Source organism: Rattus norvegicus, chromosome 8 (genome assembly GCF_021556685.1).
Source record: "Rattus norvegicus strain SHRSP/BbbUtx chromosome 8, alternate assembly SHRSP_T2T, whole genome shotgun sequence".
NCBI classification, from domain to species: domain Eukaryota; kingdom Metazoa; phylum Chordata; class Mammalia; order Rodentia; family Muridae; genus Rattus; species Rattus norvegicus.
The window spans coordinates 115,278,864-115,298,123 of NC_141541.1; the positions used below are offsets into that span (position 1 = coordinate 115,278,864).

General features: G+C 47.6%; 2 protein-coding genes across 5 annotated transcripts in view; one reads left to right on the top strand and one right to left on the bottom strand.

Moving 5' to 3' along the window:
• The window catches only part of Dcaf1 (DDB1 and CUL4 associated factor 1), a 74,472-nt gene extending 62,582 nt beyond the window's left edge, over positions 1–11,890 (top strand). For 2 of the 4 annotated variants that reach the window (XM_087562330.1, NM_001354204.3), the window contains 2 exon segments: positions 5,228–5,480; positions 10,867–11,890. In XM_087562330.1, the coding sequence (XP_087418456.1) occupies positions 5,228–5,480; positions 10,867–10,925 (312 nt within the window). In that variant the 3' untranslated portion in view covers positions 10,926–11,890. 4 annotated transcript variants of the gene reach the window in all.
• A 2,979-nt stretch (positions 11,891–14,869) lies between these two features.
• Positions 14,870–17,935, bottom strand: Rbm15b (RNA binding motif protein 15B). Its single transcript, NM_001399320.1, is given in 1 exon segment — positions 14,870–17,935. A coding segment is annotated over 1 exon segment (2,664 nt). The 5' UTR covers positions 17,832–17,935; the 3' UTR covers positions 14,870–15,167.
• Positions 17,936–19,260: the final 1,325 nt, after the last annotated feature.

The following is a 19,260-nucleotide window of genomic DNA, read 5'->3' on the forward strand; positions in this document are numbered from 1 at the left end:
TAAGTTAGTGCTATTTTCAGATTTCTCAGGATCTAGGCTAAGTTCACTGTATGCTACCTTTTTTAGTCTGGTCCACCATCTGCTACATTTCAAATTTGAAAGACATTGATCATCGAGTGCTTTGGATTTAGAGATGTTTGGGATGGGATCTTATTAATTATTATTATTACTCTCCTCTGTAACATTATTGTTTCCAGACTCCTGTGGTAATGGTGTGATATGTTTATTGTTCCCATTGGATTCTGAATATTTTAAATGCACACTTTGGTTCATATGCTTCACTTGATTTTTTAAACTAGACTTTTCATTTTCATATGAGTTATTTGCTATTCAAAAATGTGTCCTGGCCTTGCTACCTGCTCTTTGGTCTTCTCAGATGGTCCAGGTGTGTCACGTGTGGCTTAGGGATGCAAGCACCTGTGACCAACACCTCTGAATTTGCCTTTCCCCTTAGCAAAACAAGCTCAGGATAATGAGTGGTCAGTTGGTATTCACTAAAATGGTCCACCTTAAAGTGCCTGTATAAAATGGTAGTTATTGAGAGAGTATTATTGACATATTCTCTAAGTATACCCCAAAAGTAGTTTCCATTTAGATCATTGAGATGGTTTAGCATTTAAAGTTCTTTGGTGCCTACTCTGATTATATGAATTCAATACCCAAAACTATGTGGCAGAAGGAGAGAACAGAATCTACAAGATGGCCTCTGATCTCTCCTTACACACACACACAAACACACACACACACACACACACACACACACACACACACACACACACACTGAAATGCCCTATATCCTTAGACTTAATTAAGTTTGGATAATTAACAGAAACCAATGAACTGTACATCATGTTAGTTAATGAAATGTGCAGGACAACTTAGCCTTGCATAGTTGGTCCTGAGACAGCTATGGATGGCTTCATGAAATTCATGAGAGCATGGACCAGACTGTCACCCATTAGAGTTCATATTCATTTAATGTTTGAAGTCTGTATTTCTAAAAAAATATTATGAAGTCAAAGATTAATAATTGATCATTTCCCCTAGATATTAAAAAGTTAATTATTGTCAGTTAATTGCTGTTTTTTTAAATGATTTTTTTATTTATTATATATAAATACACTGTTGCTGTCTTCAGACACACCAGAAGAGGGCATCGGATCCCATTACAGATGGTTGTGAGCCACCATGTGGTTTCTGGGATTTGAACTCAGGACCTCTGGAAGAGCAGTCAGTGCTCTTAATCACTGAGCCATCTCTCCAGGACCCCCCCCCCCCCCCCCCCCCGTTAATTCCAGTTAACCTAAAATTTATTAAGAACAGTCTGAGTAAGGGAATAATGCTTTCTAGGCAGTATATGTGTTGGAAAGTATTTCTCAGGTGATTCTGATGGTCACACTTGAGAGGCAGACCTGATTTAATCAGAGCACTTCATTTAATGAGATTCAGAGAAATGGCATTTGATAGAAAAAGCAGTTGACCATTGCTTTTTTATTTTTTTATTACAGTCCTGTATTGTAGGGTGTGTCATAGAGCCCTTGGGATATTCGGCTCATGAACGGAAATAGATAATACAGAGCTGGGGCACCAGCTGCCTGGTGGGAATGAGCGTAGTGGAGCAGTTGAGGGCAGTATAGGGCGAAAGGAGGAGGTGTTGGAGTTCCCAGTTTTGAAGTTAACTGGAGAAGGGAGACAAGTAAGTGGGATAATTGAAAGTTTGATTTGGTAACTGAGAGAAAAGGTTCAATTGCTGCTTCTGTTAGAAGCAGCCAGAGTTTGGTTGTAATACTACATTTCTTTGTGTGAGATGATACATACATATAGGCAGGAATAATAAAAATGTGCTTAGGTGAAGAAAGTCTGGAAAAAACAAGAATCAGGCTAGCAGTCAAGTTTAGAAGTCAGGTCAGTTGGTGACAGTTTCCGACAGAGGTAGTGGTTGTGGTTCAGGTTTTGATAGTTTCCAAGAAGGGCTCCAAGCCTATAACAAGAACTCATCTTTGAACATTGCATGTGCACCAAGCACTTTGCAAAGCTTATATGCACATAAATTAAACAAAACCACACAAAACACTTAAATTAACCAGGGATGGCAGAGAATAACTGTAATCCCAGCATTGGGGAAGCAGAGGCAAGTGGATCTTTGTGAGTTTAAGGCCAGCCTGGTCAACATAGCACATTGGAACAGCCAGAGCTACAAAGTAATACACGGTCTCAAACAAACCAAAACAATAACGGCTCAAAACACAGCTGGTCTTCATGCCCGTGCAGTTTGTACTCAATGGAGGCAGCCTGATTCCAGAGCAGATCGTACACAGTGGAGTGGTATGGGCAGAAGCCAGTTGTCCCTGTGTGAGAAGAGAGACTAAGTGACTAGTGGAGTAGTGGTGGCTGAGATTCTGGGGCCCGCCCAGTCATGGTCTTGGTCCCTTTTCAACAGCAGATAGGTAGAAGGCTCCTGACAGTAGAGTACTAATGAGAGATCCTTAGGTTTGAGGAGCCGAATCTCTGCGTAAGGAGTAAGCAGCAGTGGAGGAAGTGTGAACATGTCTGAGGCAGGGATGTGAAAAATGCCCCTGTGGTGTGAAAAACACACGTGTTCCCAGGGTGGATTCAGGCCCAGAGGAGGAAGCTTGCCAGAGTCAAGTTTAAGACCAGTGGAGGGAGTTTTTGTCTTTGATCTGTCAGGAGGAAGTTGTTGCTTATAGGTTTTGAGGCTTTGCATAATCATTATTAGAAGCTTTTAAAATGGCCTGGTCCTCAGTTCCTCTAAATTGTCTTTATTAAATCCTCAGTGAAGACTTAGAGAATTAGAAGAACAAAAGCCAAGAGTTCACATCTAGACTCAGTGGAGACCTTTTCTAGACAGACGAGAGGCTCATGATATCTTAGGACTTTGACTCATAGATTGCTCTAAAAATGTTGATGCTTTAGAATATCTTTTTGGGCTCAATATATAGGGTTAGATTCTGCTGTAACAGAGCCTTTGATCTATGACCAAGGTTTCAGGTTTGATTTTAAGCAGGTAAGATGGACATACTTTAACACACACACACATACACACACACACACACACACACACACCCCAGCATTGGTCATTCAGAGTACTTTAACACACACACACACACACACACACACACACACACACACACACACACACCCCCCAGCATTGGTCATTCAGAGTAGACACAATTAACTTCCACTTTGGTCTGTCCTTCCCTTCCATCTGGCCTTCCAGAATTAAGGAGTCAATATCCTAAGCCTGGAATTTAAGCCCTGCTTTATCTGTTCTCCAGCATTGCCCTTGATCTGGGAATTTCTTAGTTCTTCCTGGTCAGCCAGGCTTGAATTGCTTGACTAACTTAATGCTTAGTTGAGCATTTAAAAGTTTTCTTGTCTTTGGCTGGGGGCGTATAGTGGTAGAATGCTTACCTAGTACAAATGACACCCTGGTTTGTGTCCCAGCCTAATATTTTCTACCACACCTCCCCTACTTCCCATTCCGGATCCGCCAAAAAGTTTGAGAGTTACGCTATTGTAATTTTCTTTTTTCCTTTTTCCTTTTCTTTTTTTTCGGAGCTGGGGACCGAACCCAGGGGCTTGTGCTTGTTAGGCAAGTGCTCTACCAGTGAGCTAAATCCCCAAACCCCTATTTGTTTTTGACAGGTTGGATTTGTCATAAATTTTAAACATAACGGTTTTGTACTAGAGAGACATGAGGTCCTGAGTTCGTTCCTCTTTGTTTAGTTTAAGTTGGTTCTTTGTTAATAAATGAGAGCTAATTTTGGTCAAGGCCATGGACAGTAGCCGCAGTGGGGCTGAGATTATCATCTGAGAAGCATTTCGGGTTTTTCCTGACTTTGGCCTCCTTTTGTTTATCTATCTTTTATTTGTGTGAGCTTGTCAGCTTCTTTCAGACATGTTTACCTCCTTCCAAATGGGTCAGTGTTTAGTCATTGATATGTAGCCACAGCTGTAGAATCATGATTCAAGTGATCACTTTTACACACACACTCTCTCTCTCTCTCTCTCTCTCTCTCTCTCTCTCTCTCTCTCTCTCTCTCTCTAAGAGTACTGGGTATCATTAGTTTTCCCATGTATCCGCCATAAATGGTTGAAAAGTCTAAGTCACTGCATGGAACAGCTTATCAGGAAGTCTCTCTGGGCCTGAGCCTGGATCCCTAGACCCACATCAAGCTGGCTGAGGTAGCAACTGCAGTCCATAGTTCCTATAATGAGGGGGGAAGGGAGAGGTGGAGACAAGAGAATCCCCAAAGCCTGCAGACCAGACTTAGACCAGACCTTGACTGAAGAACAAGAGATCCTGTCTTAAACAAGATGGAGGCCTCTGACATATGTGTACATGGGCACATGTGTTTTCTTCTGTACAAACACCAAAGAACACACACACCAGAGACCTCAAAGCAGAGTTGCTCGTTAATAGGTCTGGGTTACAGTATAGCTCTAATTTTTTTCTTCGTTGTGGTACTAATTTTTCAAGTGAGTGGCAGATTTAGAATCCACAGGAAATGCTTCACTGTTTTTCTAGTAGGTTTCATACCATTGGTAAATTACTTTAGAATAGAAGAATGGATGGATTTGTTGTCTGTCTGCCCGCCCATCCATCCATCCATCCATCCATCCATCCATCCATCCATCCATCCATCCATCCATCCATCCATCCATCACTTTGTAACAGGAAAGGTAGATGTCTATTTACTCTGTCTTGTGTGCCTGGCTTGCTGAAATGTTCCTATTCAGTGCTTAACAGCTCTTTAGGTATCCACCTATTATGGAGGGTGGAATACATGACTGGAGGGGTTTAAGAGCTAGCAACTCAGCCACTGTGTCCTTTGTTTTGTTAGAATGTGGGACTTTGGGTTTCAGGACTCTTTGTCCAGTGTCTGAACTCAGTTCACTTACTTTGGTTGATGCGGGAAGCAGAAGAGTCCCTCTGGTCTTTCAAGGTTATCAATGGCTTGAGATGTCTGTGAGTCAGAATTTCTGTTTCTATGCATAAGGGCTCTATAATCAATATTCGCTTGTGGACGATCAGAAACCCTTCCAGAGTAGGTTTTCAAATGTCTTGAACATGTGTGCCTGTCCCACTGACAAGTCTGTTCTGCTAACAGTTTATTCCTCTGTCCCCTTGGGTAGGAATCACCACATGGCCCATACAGATTAAGGCTTTGTGTTTCTCCTAATGGACTTCATGCTCTCTCACCAGGAAGAGGAAGAACAGGAGGAAGAGGATGATGAAGATGATGATGATGATACTGATGATTTAGATGAATTAGATACTGATCAGTTGCTGGAAGCAGAACTGGAGGAGGATGACAACAATGAGAATGCAGGAGAGGATGGAGACAATGACTTCTCTCCCTCTGACGAGGAGTTAGCAAACCTTCTAGAGGAGGGAGAGGAGGGGGAAGATGAAGACTCTGATGCAGATGAGGAAGTGGAACTGATCCTGGGGGACAGTAAGTATAGGACAGAGTTTGGGATGAGCCTTGGCACCCAGGGCCAGGTCCCTCCTCTTGTACCAACCCATTCCAGAAGAATGGGTTTTGCTGACTCTTCACTCTGGTCGCATGAGGAAAAGCGCTGAGGCACCAGTCACCCCCCTTCTCCTGTCAGACTCCGTAGCCACGCCAGGTGGCTTGTACAATTTTCTGTCAGAGCAAAGACAATGCTTTTTTGCTTCCTGTGTCTTGTCCCTATCACAGCCACTCAGCTGCACTGTAGTAATGAGAAGGCAGTCACAGGCCAAACATAAATTGATGTTTATAGTTGTGTTACAATAAAACTGATTTACAAAATAGGTAGTGAGCTTACAGTTTTTTAATTCGAGCTTTAAAGGATTGGGCTTAGGAAGGCGGAAGCCTGCACCTGAGGGTTGGGCCGAAGTCAGCTTGAAGCAGCTGTTATCGGCTGCTTTGCTTCTGTGACTGCCGAGTGCAATTAAGGAAGGGCTTTTGTGGGAGAGCCTTTCCTGGCTGCTTTTGGCCAGATGTACTCTTTCCTGAAGGCCAAGGAACAACGTTGTCTTGTTCATTTCACTCTATCCCACTTCTTGTTCTAAACTCTAAAGAACAAACTCCAGTTTGTATAGTAATTTTCCACTGGCAGATTTCCGAAGCCATTCCTACCATTGCTTATGAATTTAGGACTGGGCAGACACCAGCACTGCACTCTGACATGTCTCTGTCCAGCCACAAGAGTGCCACAGTTGGCAGTTATGCTGGCCATGGTGCGAGTATTTTTATTGCTGTCCTGCCTGAGTGAGGAGTGGTTCCTGTCTCATTTAGCTGATACGCCAAGCATTCTCACAGGCACGGTAGGTACTCTGTCTATTAATAACAGACACTTATCAAAGAGGGCTGTTCACATCTAATTAAATATTAGCTTCTCATTTCCAAATGCTCTGTAGCATATGTTGCTGAGCAGTAAGAACACAGGTTTATATCATTTTATATCATGACAAAGTTGTGTTATGGTGGCCTAGGTCAAGCAGACTTCATGCTGCTGCATCAGATGGTCTCCTGTTTATGATCATGTTTCCTGGTATGAGAGAGAGGTGGGTGGTAGTGTGTTTAATATAGATACTCCTATTATGTGGACTGTGTAAACACAATACTGTTCCTCTACCTGATGTAAGTTCATTTTTGGGGGGGATAGATATCTCCTATGTGCTTGTAGAGCTGGGACTGACGGCTGATTGCCTTAGGAGAGACTTATTAGTAATTCCTCTTACTGTATCTGAGGAAGGTCTTGGTGGGAGTGGGGTTGCTTATATCCCCCTATCTGCAGTGTATCATATTCAAAGGTTGAGGAGATTCTGTGGATTAGCCCCAGGCCATGACCTCTGAGGGCTAGATAATGACCCAGGGACATTTTTAATAGTGAGGTATTAGAGACAAGTTTTATCTCCCTTCAAGGGTTAGCAGTGCACTTTAGAGATTTAGTGAACAGCAGGCAGCTGGTGCCACCTGCATGTCTGACATGCTTTTTTTGTTTTGAAATTAAAGATATTTTACCAAAACCCAAGATTTAAAGAAGTTTCCAGATAGACAAGACAGACCAGTCAAAAGCTGCTTTTGAAAGACAGACCCTGTAACAAAGTTACACTATTACCAACAAGGGTGCAGTACTGTTATTGGGCGTTCCATTTTTGTTTGGTTAGGCTTTTTTCTCAAGCCTACTTACAGCGAGAAGCGGCTAGACAGAATAATCTGAAGAACTGAGTTCATGCTTTTAACCAGTAAAATGAGGTCTCCATAAAAAGGGGAGGGGGCATTCTAGACAATGAAAATAAAACTACTTCCCCATCAAAGATAAAAGAGAGAAACCTTCCTTCCCCCTCCTCTAACCCTGACAACTGCCTTCATTCACAGGGCTGTGTACTTATTCCATGATGGGGCAGTGAATGAGAGCAGAGCCGCTACAGTGACCGTGTCCCAACAATCCAGATGACACTTCCAACAGTAAATGAGACATACATGTGCTAATGTGCATTTAATCACCAGAGGAGCGAAGATATCTGGGCTTTTTTTATTCTGTAATGTTTCTAAGCCTGTACCCATTAAATACAAAGCAAAATGGAAGGAGTCTTGGCAGAGCAGCAGGGACACCCACGTGGTCATGAGATGGGTTGAACAGTTACTCAAGCAGGGAGCCTGATCTGTGCTCCAACTTTTTCTAGGTCTCGGACTTGGCTCTTTTCATAGTAGAGCTGTACATCCCAGTACATCCCAGTGCTGGGGACTACTGCCTTCCAGATCCTTTAGCTGATCATAGCTTGCTTGCATGGGGATGGTACATTTTGGTCATGAAACAACTTTTAAGTCCTACATTTATTGGGTCTTACTGGGGCAGACAGTTGACATTTAAGTGTCTCTTTGAGGGGCTCCTGGGCAGCAGTGACCACATGGTTAATGTGCTTCATCCTCAGCTATGAATGACACTGCCATGACAGACACTGGCTCAGCCAGCAGTGCTTGGATTTCCTTTATTATATGGGACAGCATGGTCATCATCTCAGATCCTGAATTTGCCCTGGTCACCTAACATGGTTTGCTGCATGGCCCAGGTTGGCCTCAAGTTCCCCAGTCCTTCTGTCTTCACTTCCTGAGTGCTAGAATTACAGGCATGTGCCACCACACCCAGCCTCAGGGTTTCCATTCCTAATTTGAATATAAACCCTCTCAATTTTAATTTGGTAACAGTACACCCTCCTTTTGATATTCTGAAATTTCTTCTCTCAAAGCAAAGGTAATCTGGAAAACTTTATTGTTACTATATAACCTGGGTATAAATACTGACATAAAATACATGACATTTGGACATTTCTGCTTGGACTCAGAGGTAGAGACGCAGAACTGTCACCTGCAGCTCGTCTTATATTGTACTTTCCTGTTTTATGAGCTGTCCATTGTGGATGTTGCTATCCCGTAGCGTCAGTGGAGCAGACTGTACTAAATAAACCCCTCATTTACAAGTATTGTCATTACAAGCTTCATTCTTCTGGAAGAGCTCTACCTTCCTGAACTTAGGGAGATGGTTTATGGTGAAATTCATAAAAACCACAGCCATGTGACTGCACAGGCTCTGGGTCCAGCAGGGGTAGAGCTCAAGATAAAAACCTGTCCTTGAAAGAGGCATGTTGTATTCGGAGTCTTTTTGTCTCCTGCTTCTGGGGAGCCCTTGCTCTTAGCCTGGTTATTGTAAGGCTACAGCAGTTTAAAACACTGGAGGGATTATTAGAGGTTCATCTGCCTTTGCTGCAAAGACCTTTCAGAATGGGAGGTCGTGATCAGAAGCTGGGGATTAGGTCACTGCAACATTTGGGGCTGAGAAGAGGTTAGTGCAGGTAGATAAAAGGAGCCGTCATCATACTCCTGGCAGCTGTGTGAGGAAGGTTGCTGTGGTGTTCAACAAGCAGTATTCTGTCTGTAGGTGTGATGTGAAGTCTTGGCTACTTGTTTTGCTATGGGGCAAAGGGTTGAACAACCCTCGCCTTTCTGGGGTGTGCATGTGTGTCTCAGGCAGGTGGGCTTGCCTGTAATGTAATCTCTATAGGCTCCTTCAAGGTCTGTAGAGGAATCTGGCAGGGGCAGGTGCTATGTGGCTCTGGGGAGTGGACAGTGCTTTCTTGAGTTTTAGTTTCAGAGGAACTGTTGGGTCATTGTCTAAGTGTCAGGTTTTCAATGTGACCATTCCATTGTTTCCCATTCCTTGACATGTTGGGCCATGTTTGATTTCCCTTCCTCACCTTGCCTTAGAATTCTTTCAGGTATGTTGGAGAGGCTGGCAAAAAGCTTCCCACTTGTTGGTAGCTATTTCTCCAGACACACCAGAGCCCAGGTGTTCTAGGGCTCAGGCTGTGTTGTCTGTATTCCTGGAACCTTATCAAAATATCTTGTTATTTGAAAAAAATTTAAGGAATGGAAGAGATGGTTCAGTATTAAGAGCACCTGTTCTTGCAGAGCCCAGGTCTGATACCCAGCACCTGCAATGGTGGCTCTTAACCCTCCATAATGCTGGTTCCAGGGGATATATCGCCCTCTTTTGACCTCCTTGGGTACCAGAGAAATGTGTTGCACGTGCAGGCATAACATCTATATACATTTTTTTTAAAAGTTTTAAATTACATTTAGAGAGAGCATGCTTTCCAGTATGTGGACGTTAGAGAAGGCAGTTTGTAGGAGTTGGTTCTCTCCATGGATAGAACTCTCTGGAGAGCTGGTATCCAGGATTTTTGCCTACTGATATACTTTACTGGCTCCTTTTCATGTTTCTTTAACAAACATTAAGCCTTTACCAGTTTTCTTTTGACTTTGATCAGACAGGCATGGCATATTTTGTCTTCAGGTTCCTTTAGTTGAGGATTTCATTGTAGTCTGGCGGGCCTTGAACCTGAGCTTTAGTCTTCCGAGGATTATAGACGTGCCCCTGGCTTTGAGAGGCTCTTTTGTGACCACTTAGTTTTGATGAGTTCATTCCTTGCCTGCAAAATGAGTCAAGGGCCCTGGGTATCTGTGCTCCTTCTGGTTTGCTGCGGATGGCTCTCTTTTTTCCATAGCGACATGACAAGGACTGAGTCCTAGGATCATCTGCCTTTGTAGGCTTGAGAACAGGAGGAAGGGATTCAGCCTGCCTCTCTTTTAGTGTGTGCACATAAGATACCCATCATCATAGTATGGGATTCATGTATAAAGACTGCATAGTGAAAGGACGAACATGCCACCTACCTACCCTCACGTCTCACTTGGTCCCGAATATAATCTGTACCCTTTGTGTTGAACATTAGGGCTCTTTAAGAATCATCTTCATGCCTGCTACTTTGAATGGTTGACTTTGTTCCTCCTGTTACTTTCTCCAGGTTTCCTAGTTACATTTTGTTTTAAAGACAAGGGGTTTTCTCTGAAACCCATGCCAGTCTGGAACTCTCTATAGCTCAGCTTCTCCCTTCACTGCTTCCTCTGGTCAGGCTATGATCCTGCCACAAGGACCTGCAACAGGCCTGGGGCTGGGACCTCCGCGCTCCCTTCAGCCCTGTCCCTTTGCAGCCCCATGCCTCATGAGGAAGCTTGGGGACACTTACTTGATCTCTCTGGGGCATCCCAGGCAGGAAGCAGGACCTCTAAGTTCAGGTCTTTTGAAAGGCAAGAGAGCCAGAGATCCCAGGGGTGACCATTGTTGCCAGCAACAGGCGTATTCTCTGGAGTCCAGCTCCAAGGAGCTAATTGATGTGTTTTCTACTTTCTGAAAAGTGGTAATTAACCCTGCTCAGGCATAAGTGTGTTGAATGTAGGAGTTTCCTACAATCCTAGCACATAATCGTCTCTCCCTTCTCTTACCTTTCAGCAGACAGCTCGGACAACTCTGATTTGGAAGATGACATCATCTTATCTCTGAATGAGTGATGTGCCATCCCCACTTGGAAGAGAATCTTGGCAGGCGAGAGAAACTGAATGAATTCAGAACACCTGCCCTTTGCTGCCTCCCAGGGCTGTCAGTTAAGGAACTGTATGCCCTGCATTCAGAGGACTATGATTTAGAGTCTCCCTGGAATCTGAGGGCCCTTCTAAGAACAACAATAACAACAACAACACCACACACACACACACACACACACACACACACACACACACACACACACACACACACAGCACTACAAGGACTAGGCCCTAGTTTGTGTCCCCTCCTCCTAGGAAGGATATAGCTTTCCTCAAGGGAAAAACAAACATGTCTCTGGGTATTTCACAATATATTTTCTTTGTATAATGTTCTTTACTTAAAGAACAAGAAATAGTTTTTTATAAAACTTAAAAAGGAAAAAAAAAAGCACCAGGCATTTCTAACGAGGGTCTGAACTTATATCCACCAGTCTCCTACCCCTGCGCTTCATTTTCTTTGGAAGAAAATGACGTTTAAAGAACATATAGAGGCATTTTTACATACGTATTTAAATGAAGAGGAAAATCGTGGTTTCGTAAATTGATAAGGATTAAGACTATTTTATTATAAATATAATATATGATTTTTTAACCTGTTTTGTTGCCTCATATGCTGTCAAGTTAATTTGTTTTCCTTTGTGCCAGTGCGGGAAGAAGTTGTGGCCTGAGCACTGGGGAAAATGCCTAGCTCCCTGCCTTGGTGGCCAGGCAGCAGTCAGTCATGTGGACCCTGGTTTTGTGGAGTTGAGAGAACTTTAGGGGTATAAATTCACTCCCTCTCTTTTCTCTTTGTGATTCAGTTTTTCAAGTCTTTTTTTTCCTTCCCTTTCTCCCCAATGTGGAAATTACAAATCAAAGGTCTTTTTCTTTAATGTAAAGTGTATTTATTTAAAAAAAAAATACAAAATAAACTACAAGTCTGTCTTTGTTTATGGCCTTTTGTTTTCTTTTACCAAAGTGGGGTTTCCCTTTCCTCCTCTTCAGCTTTGGCCAGACCAGAGGACTTGTAAGGAAGGCAGAGCCTGCACAGTGAGAGAACACTGCCTTCCCACAGCAAACCCCAGGACAGACATACGGTGACTCAGTCACTTGAGCCTGGCCTGAAGTTGCTAAAGGCTTTGTGAGGATAACAAGGGGGCAGAAGGGTTCGGGGATAGGGGAAAACATCTCTATCCCCATGGATGGGACCTTTAAGGAGCATTCTGGCCACCCTTTGGCTGAGATTAGGGGGGGGTTGAGGGGTACTTGAGGGTTGGTCAGGCTGGATTTGGAGTAAAACTCACAAGGTCTAAAACTGACAAAGCAGCATCAGGGCTCATGCTTTGCTCATCCTGCCACTCTCCTCCTGTCCCACAATAAATATAAAATGTTTATTTTTTTTTTCTCTGATTGTGCCCAAATTGTAGCTTCTGTTTCTGTTACATAGGCATTACACAGCCACAGAAACACTTCTCTTTGCTGAGAGAAGGGTGTACTGGTTAAAAAGTAAACAACACAAGACAGTGAAAACTCTCCAGGGGTGGGTGGAGCCTGCTACACCAAGAACACAACCTGTCCCTCAAGTGGCCAGTATCACAGATGTACATCTTGGTCCTCTAAGAAAGCCAAGGCCTCAGCTCCTTGTTTGCTTCATGCCATGGCATTAAATGGTTAGCTGACGCCAGCCAGTTAGAAGCCTGGTAGCTGGTCCTGGATGGATGCAGCTGAAAACAGTTAAAACCCCTGTGCTTAAACTAGTGCAGCGCTTCTGCCAGGGGCTCTCGGGAATACCCATAGGCCTCCCAAGGTAGAGGTGAGCACATTTAATAGGAAAGCAATTTCGGTTGACTTGACAACACTCCCTTAGGAATGTGCCTCATGAGACTAGAAGAAAACATCCAACTTCCATATTCTTCCTAGGGTTCAAAACCTGAGTCACTTAAGAAGACTCAGGCTATGAAACCTACCAATTAGGGGTTTTTGTCTGCTCACGTTTCTTGTCTTGATGCAGTATCTCAGGTGCTGGGTACCTGCTGTCAGCTTTCTCACTGGAGACAATGTCATGATCAAACAAGGCCTTGGCCACCTGACCTACCTTCTCTAGTGCTAGCAGGGCTAGCTGAGAGGCCACAGATCCTGTTACATCTTAAGAACTAAAAGGAAGTGGGTAAGATGGTCCAGTGAGGAAGGTGGCAGGTGACAGTGGGCTATGGTTGTTCACCAAGAAGCAGGTTATCACTAGAGCCAAAGGGTACCCTTTTCCAAAAGAGTTAATAAAGTTCTGTCTGGGAAGGGCACATGGCTGATGAAACCCGCTTTGTTATAGGGACTCAGCTGTGCTACAACTGTTCTATGACACTGTTCAGGATCTGTAAGAAAAACTGCAGCAGTCAAGATGAGGCCTGCTCTGGTTTCTGCTGGTATGACAAAGAATTGCTGTCAAGTCGACCTGCCTTGCTCCATGCCCTAGAGAAAGTGGCCCCGGCTCAAGCAAACATGGTTGGATACGTTAACACTGACTCTCATAATGCCATGGAGCAGGAGTTCTCAGACTTCTGACACTGCAATCCTTTAATACACTCCCTCACGCTGTGGTGACCCCAACCAGAACATTATGTTGTTATTTCATAACTAATTTTGCTACTGTTATGAATTGTAATGCAAATACTTTGGGGGCTACAGGTTTGCCAAATGGGTTGTGACCCACAGGAGGAAAACCCCTGTTTTAGAGCCATCTTTAGTTTCTCATGAATATCAGTCAAAGCCCAGTGAGTGGAAATTCCCTGTTCTTGTCCAGTCTCTTAAAACCCTGTCCCTGTAGACAGACATGAACTCCATACAACCTTCAAGGTCCACCTCAGAGCCCACAGGTCACAGGTGCTAGTTCGGATCAGGCCTGACACTAAGCGCTAGGTTTTTGATCAGAACCTTTAACCAGGGTTGTTGCCACATTCTGAGCCTGGCTGTGATCTGTGGTGACAACTGTTGCCTGAACTGGCTTTCTGCTTGAGACAACAAAGGCAGAGCCTAGATCCCTTAGGCCACTTTCCCCTCCCAGACAGGACTCCTTAATCTTTCCTTCATACAGAGTTGATAATGGATTTTGGGCTCTATCCCATCACAACTGTGACTTCTTTCTCACAAAGGAGTACTATTTCCTTACCTCATGTCTGGGTCAGAACACGGAACACTAAGTCACTCATCCAGGGCATCCTCCTGGCACTGACTCCCTTGCAGACTGAGCACTGTAGTTGGGGGTCTGTTTGCCACAAAGCTTGAGGTCTGACTGCAGCACAGGCCTCTGACACAGCCCTGAGAGCAAAGGAAGCACATTGAAGAGTTAACAAGTCTGGCTGCCTCTCAGCCTGCAGGCCAACATTTTACCTACAAGACCCCTGGGAATTAGGCAGATGACTGAAAGAGGAGACCCTAACCTACAGTAAGACTAAAAGACTGAACCAGAGGGTACTTGGACAGGTCATGCACTTGGCCCTTTGCATCAATATTGCACTGTTCCTCCCCCTCAAATGCAAGACTACACAACTGAAAACTACCCTGTCAAACAGGCTTTTGTAACTGGGTGCTCTGTCTAACAGCTACAGCTCAAACTGAAGCACACACTTAGGGCAGGAAAAACAACAAAACTACCTGCAGCTGTTGGCACAGATCTTAGGCCCGGGCTTTTCTGCTGAGTGGGCTCAGCCCAGGGTGGTATCACAGGGCCCATGCCTTGTAAGCCTGCTGGCCAGCAGCTAAGGGTGACAAGTGTGAGCAGGGTCCTGACAGCAGAGAGCTGAGCACGACCAGCAAAGCACAACTTTTAAAAGCAGTTGTGCCAAAAACCATGACATACAGCATGCACTGGGTGAAGCCTTCCATTCTTTATGAAAAATACCTGATTAAACCAGGACTCTGGCGGGATTAAAAATTCATCCTCTGACAAAGGCTTTACTGACAATTTTCCATACAGTTAGTCAAAAAAATAAAATAAAATATAAAAAAATACAGAATACAGCAGACAGAATCTCATACACGGAAAACAACAGTTTCTTCCTATAAAAACAAAAATTCTCCCCAAATCTAAGAACTTAGTTTTAGCAGTGAACAGGATGCCACCAAATGAACCACAAAAACCCAGCAGAGAATCCAGACCAGGGTAAGGTAGGTAGAGGAGAGCAGGTGTTTAGAATAATTGCTTTTGTGACACAGACAGCTGGAAGGCCAGGTGGGCTAGGCGGCGTCTCTTACTATGACTATCACCATGTGTTCTTCCTCTAACTTGCCCAATGTCCGAAGTGCTGACTGGAGGTACTGCTGTGAGAAGTCGCAGGGCGGGAAGGCATAGAGCATGCCAGTGCTGTCTCTGCCCTTAGACCCACCCACTGGCAAGCTGATCACCCCTGCAGCCTGCTTCTGTTTTAAGTAGGAGACCAGGTTCCTGAGAAGCCGCCTCTGCAGGCCTGGCTCCACCATGGGCATCCCCTCAGCGCCAGGCCCGCTGGGGGTTGACTGGATGGCTAGGAGCACAGCATAGCCGTTAGGGCTCCCCTGCTTGATGCGACGGGTGACCTCATCCAGCTTGGGCTGATCCAGGCGAAGACGCTGGGCAATCTTTAGCTGGGTCAGCTTGCTGCCAGAAGTGTGGTCTTTGAGGAGACCACTGATAACCCCCTGGTCCCCCTCAAGGATGTGCATAGAAGTGGGAAAGCAGCTGTTTTTCAGCACTAGGAGCCCATTCCAACCCAGCTGCAGTGTCTGTGCATACTCTGACAGAGTCTTTAGCTTTTTGGTCTCATGTTTTGGCTCTTCAAGAGTCTTGGGCTCTGCCTCAGTGGTCCGATGATTGCGTTCACTCTCTCTAGTCTTTTTCCCATGGGAAGAGTCTGGAGCCTCGTGGTGGTGGTGATGGTGGCTCCTTTCCTCAGCACTATGTCTGCTGTTGCTGAGGGAGTTGCTGCCTGACTCCTTGGTCCCTTCACTGGAGTGGTTCTCCTTTCGGCTACGCTCAGGGGTGCGGTCCGAGCCTCGCTCAGACTGCTGCCCCCCACCCTTGGTCCTGCTCCGTTCCTCATAAGGGGAGTGAGTTGTCCTCCCGCGGTCACTGGAAAGGCTCCTCCGCTTTCGTCTCTCTTCCCAGGGCTTGGCTATGCTCCGGTCCCCATCTGCCCCCCAGCGCTCACCACTCCGGCTTCGCACTGAGCGGCTATAGCCCTCCAGGCTGTTTCTGCGGTCTGAACTTTTACTAAGGCTGGTCCAGTCCCCTTCCAAAAAGGTCCGGTCTCGATCTGAATACAGAAGGTGCGGAGGGGTCCTGTCCCGCACCCTAAGGTCAGCATCCAAGTTTCGATGCCGGGTATATCCATCAGTGAGCAGCTCATAATGCACAGGGAGAGGTGAGGGCTGGTACTGCTGGGGATATCGAGTCTCCTCTGCTTTGGCAAAATCCACCCGGAGCCTGCGATCTGGACCACCCAAGGGAAAGCCCCTCATTTTAGCACAGGCAGCTTGGGCTGCATCCAGGCTCTCGTACTGGATGTAGGCAAAGCTGTCTCCTTTGACGTGATCGATGGTCCGAATGCTCCCAAAGCGATCGAATTCTCTGGCCAGGGCCGCCAGCGAGGTGTTAGGTCCAAGACCACCCACCCAGAGGCGGGTGGTAGGGTTAGCCTTGCCGTAGCCTATCTTTATAGGGTTTCTGCCAATCACCCGGCCAGACATAGCCACCTTGGCCCTGTGTGCCATGTCCAGGTTCTGAAACTTAAGGAAGGCATAGGCACCACCTTGGCCGCGGGCAGGCCTCTTGATGACCACCTCCTCAATGATGCCATACTTCTCGAAGGCCCGTCGAAGCTCCACTTCAGATACACTGTGGTCCAGGTTCCCGATGAAGAGATTTCGAGTGGCTCTCTGATCATCCTCCGGCATCAGGTCCTCCTCGCACACGGCCTGGTAGCTGTACGGGCGCCCGCGGTCGTCGTACAGCCCGTAATAGTCCAGGGCTCGCTCCCGAGACAGTCCCACGGCAGCCGCGGCAGCAGCATCCAGGGCGAAGGCTGCCGCGGCGTGCCGCGCACGGGGCTCCCGCAGGGGCGGGGCGGCTACCGGAGACAGAGAGCGCTGCTTGTACTGGTAGCCCCCGTGCAGGGGCAGATAGCCCAGAGGGTCCGCGGGCGTGGGAGGCCCTGGGGGCGGCGTGGAGGCAGCGGCGCTGCTGCTGCTACTGCGCCGACTGCTCCCGCCGCCGCGCAGGTACACGGGCTCTACCTTGAGCGGGCGGTCGTAGAGCAGCAGCTGACGGGCCAAGGCGTGCTGGCGGGCCTCACGCGCGTCCTGTGGGTGCCGGAAGTTCACATAGGCCACGCGGCCCAGCTCCGGTGTGTGTGACAGGCGCAGGCTGATCTCACCGAACCGCTTGAACTGGTGGAAGAGCCGGTCCTCCAAGTGCTCGGCCGGCAGCGCGGGGCTCAGGCTGCTGATGAGGAGCGTCTTGTACTCCGGAGCCGCCGTGGTACCGGGACCCGCAGGTTCCGCCCCGGGGGGCGGCGGGGGCGGCGGGAGTGGAGATGCGCGGGGCGACGCGCCCCCAGCACCCGGGTCCCCGGAGGCCTTGCCGGTGCGTCCTCCGCCTCCGGGCGCGCCTGAGGAGCGCCCGCTGCTTGCTCGGTGATTCGCATCCCCAGCAGCGCGCCCGTCGCGATGTCCGCCGCCTCCGCCACTGCCGCGGGGCTTGTCACGAGCCCGCGCTGGAACCGGGTGCTTGGTGCCGCCGGAGGCCTTGTGCGCTGCTCGCCGCCCGCCCGCCTCTGCCTCCCGTTCGCGCTCCCGCGGCCGCTTGGCGGACGATGACGAGCCACGCCCGCTCGGGCTGGAGTCTCGCTCGTTCTGCCGCTTCATTGCGCCGGCTTGGCGGGCGGGCGGCCCGCGGGTCCCTCAGAGCGGCAGCGGCGGCAGCCCAGGAGGCAGCGCCCCCGGCGCCGCCATCTTGGACAAAAGGACTCGGCGCGGCGGCAGCGGCGGGGCGGGGCGGGAGCGGCGCCGAGGGGCTGGGAGCTGCGTTATCAAGCTGCGCCGGCCGTACCACGTGACCGAGGTGGGCGGGACGAGAGTTTCGCTCGCCGCCTATCACCGGGCTCCGCGGGCCTGTACCACGTGACATCTTGGCAAACAGAGGAGCCCGCCTGACTGCGAGCTCTGGCGCCGCTGCGTGGTTGGTAGGCACCGGGCTACCGTGTTGGGCGCGGATTCCCTCTGGAGCCTAGCAGGCCCCAGCTGCACTCTGGCTCTGTGCTCTAGGGCTTCCTACACCAGGTCCGCCTACCTTTGGCGGACTCGGGACCCCGCCCACTGGAGCAGGTGTGGCTGCTTGGCCGGAAGCCAAGGGTTGTATCCCACTCAAACCTGCCACTAGGTGAAGAAATTCTATTCCCTTCCATGGAGTTTTCTGACTGGGACCAGAAGTGGCATCCTTGAAGGTAGACACACAAGTATCCCTACACCCTGTCCAGGACCCACATCCAGGCCATCTTGTGCATTCAGATTCTTCCGGCACTGTCCTGACAAGACTCTGAAAACGAAGACTATCCACACAGGTGAGACCTCCCTAGGTCCAGGTACATAAACTAGAAAGAATGCGTTTGCAACCCACAGACAGGCATCTTGGTGCCACTGGGTCCAAATTTCTGCTGTAGGTAGGTGTCTGGGCAGACAGGAGACTGGAAAGGTGGGGTGGCAGAACCAAGGGTAAAGCACAGGTAATGGCGTTAGTTATCACTTCTTGCCATGTTGACATCTTGCTGGCCAGTGTCTTGGCCACATCCAGGAGGTGAGGTGAAGTACCGGCAAGGGCACCCAAAGGCTGCTAGGGCTTATGTTCTCCACAGATGGTTGCGGATCCATTGATGTATCTGTAGAATGATGAAGAAGGCACCCAGCCTTCCCTCCTCCCATAAGCAGAAAAGCAATCAGCAGGAGAAAAGTGCAGGAGGAACTTGGAAGAAACAGCCGAGGGCTTCATGGCAGAAAGTAAGGCCCCGTTGATACAAAGTGAACTGGGGACCACAGGAGAGCTAAGACGCGCTCTTTGGAAAAATGTAACTTCTTAGCAGTCGCTCCTTTCACATGATCTTTCGAGGCAGCAGGAGCAAAGTGTCCTTACTGAGGCACAGGTCACAAATGCCAGCAAGGGAACAACTGAAAACCGTGCTGCACAACTCTCCAGGCCCTCTGGGACAAGTTCACACTGCTCCATAAACTGACTCCTGCTAGACTCGCCAGAATCCAGGAAAGCCAGGGGCCCTGTCTGATGCCAGACTGGAACCCCAAT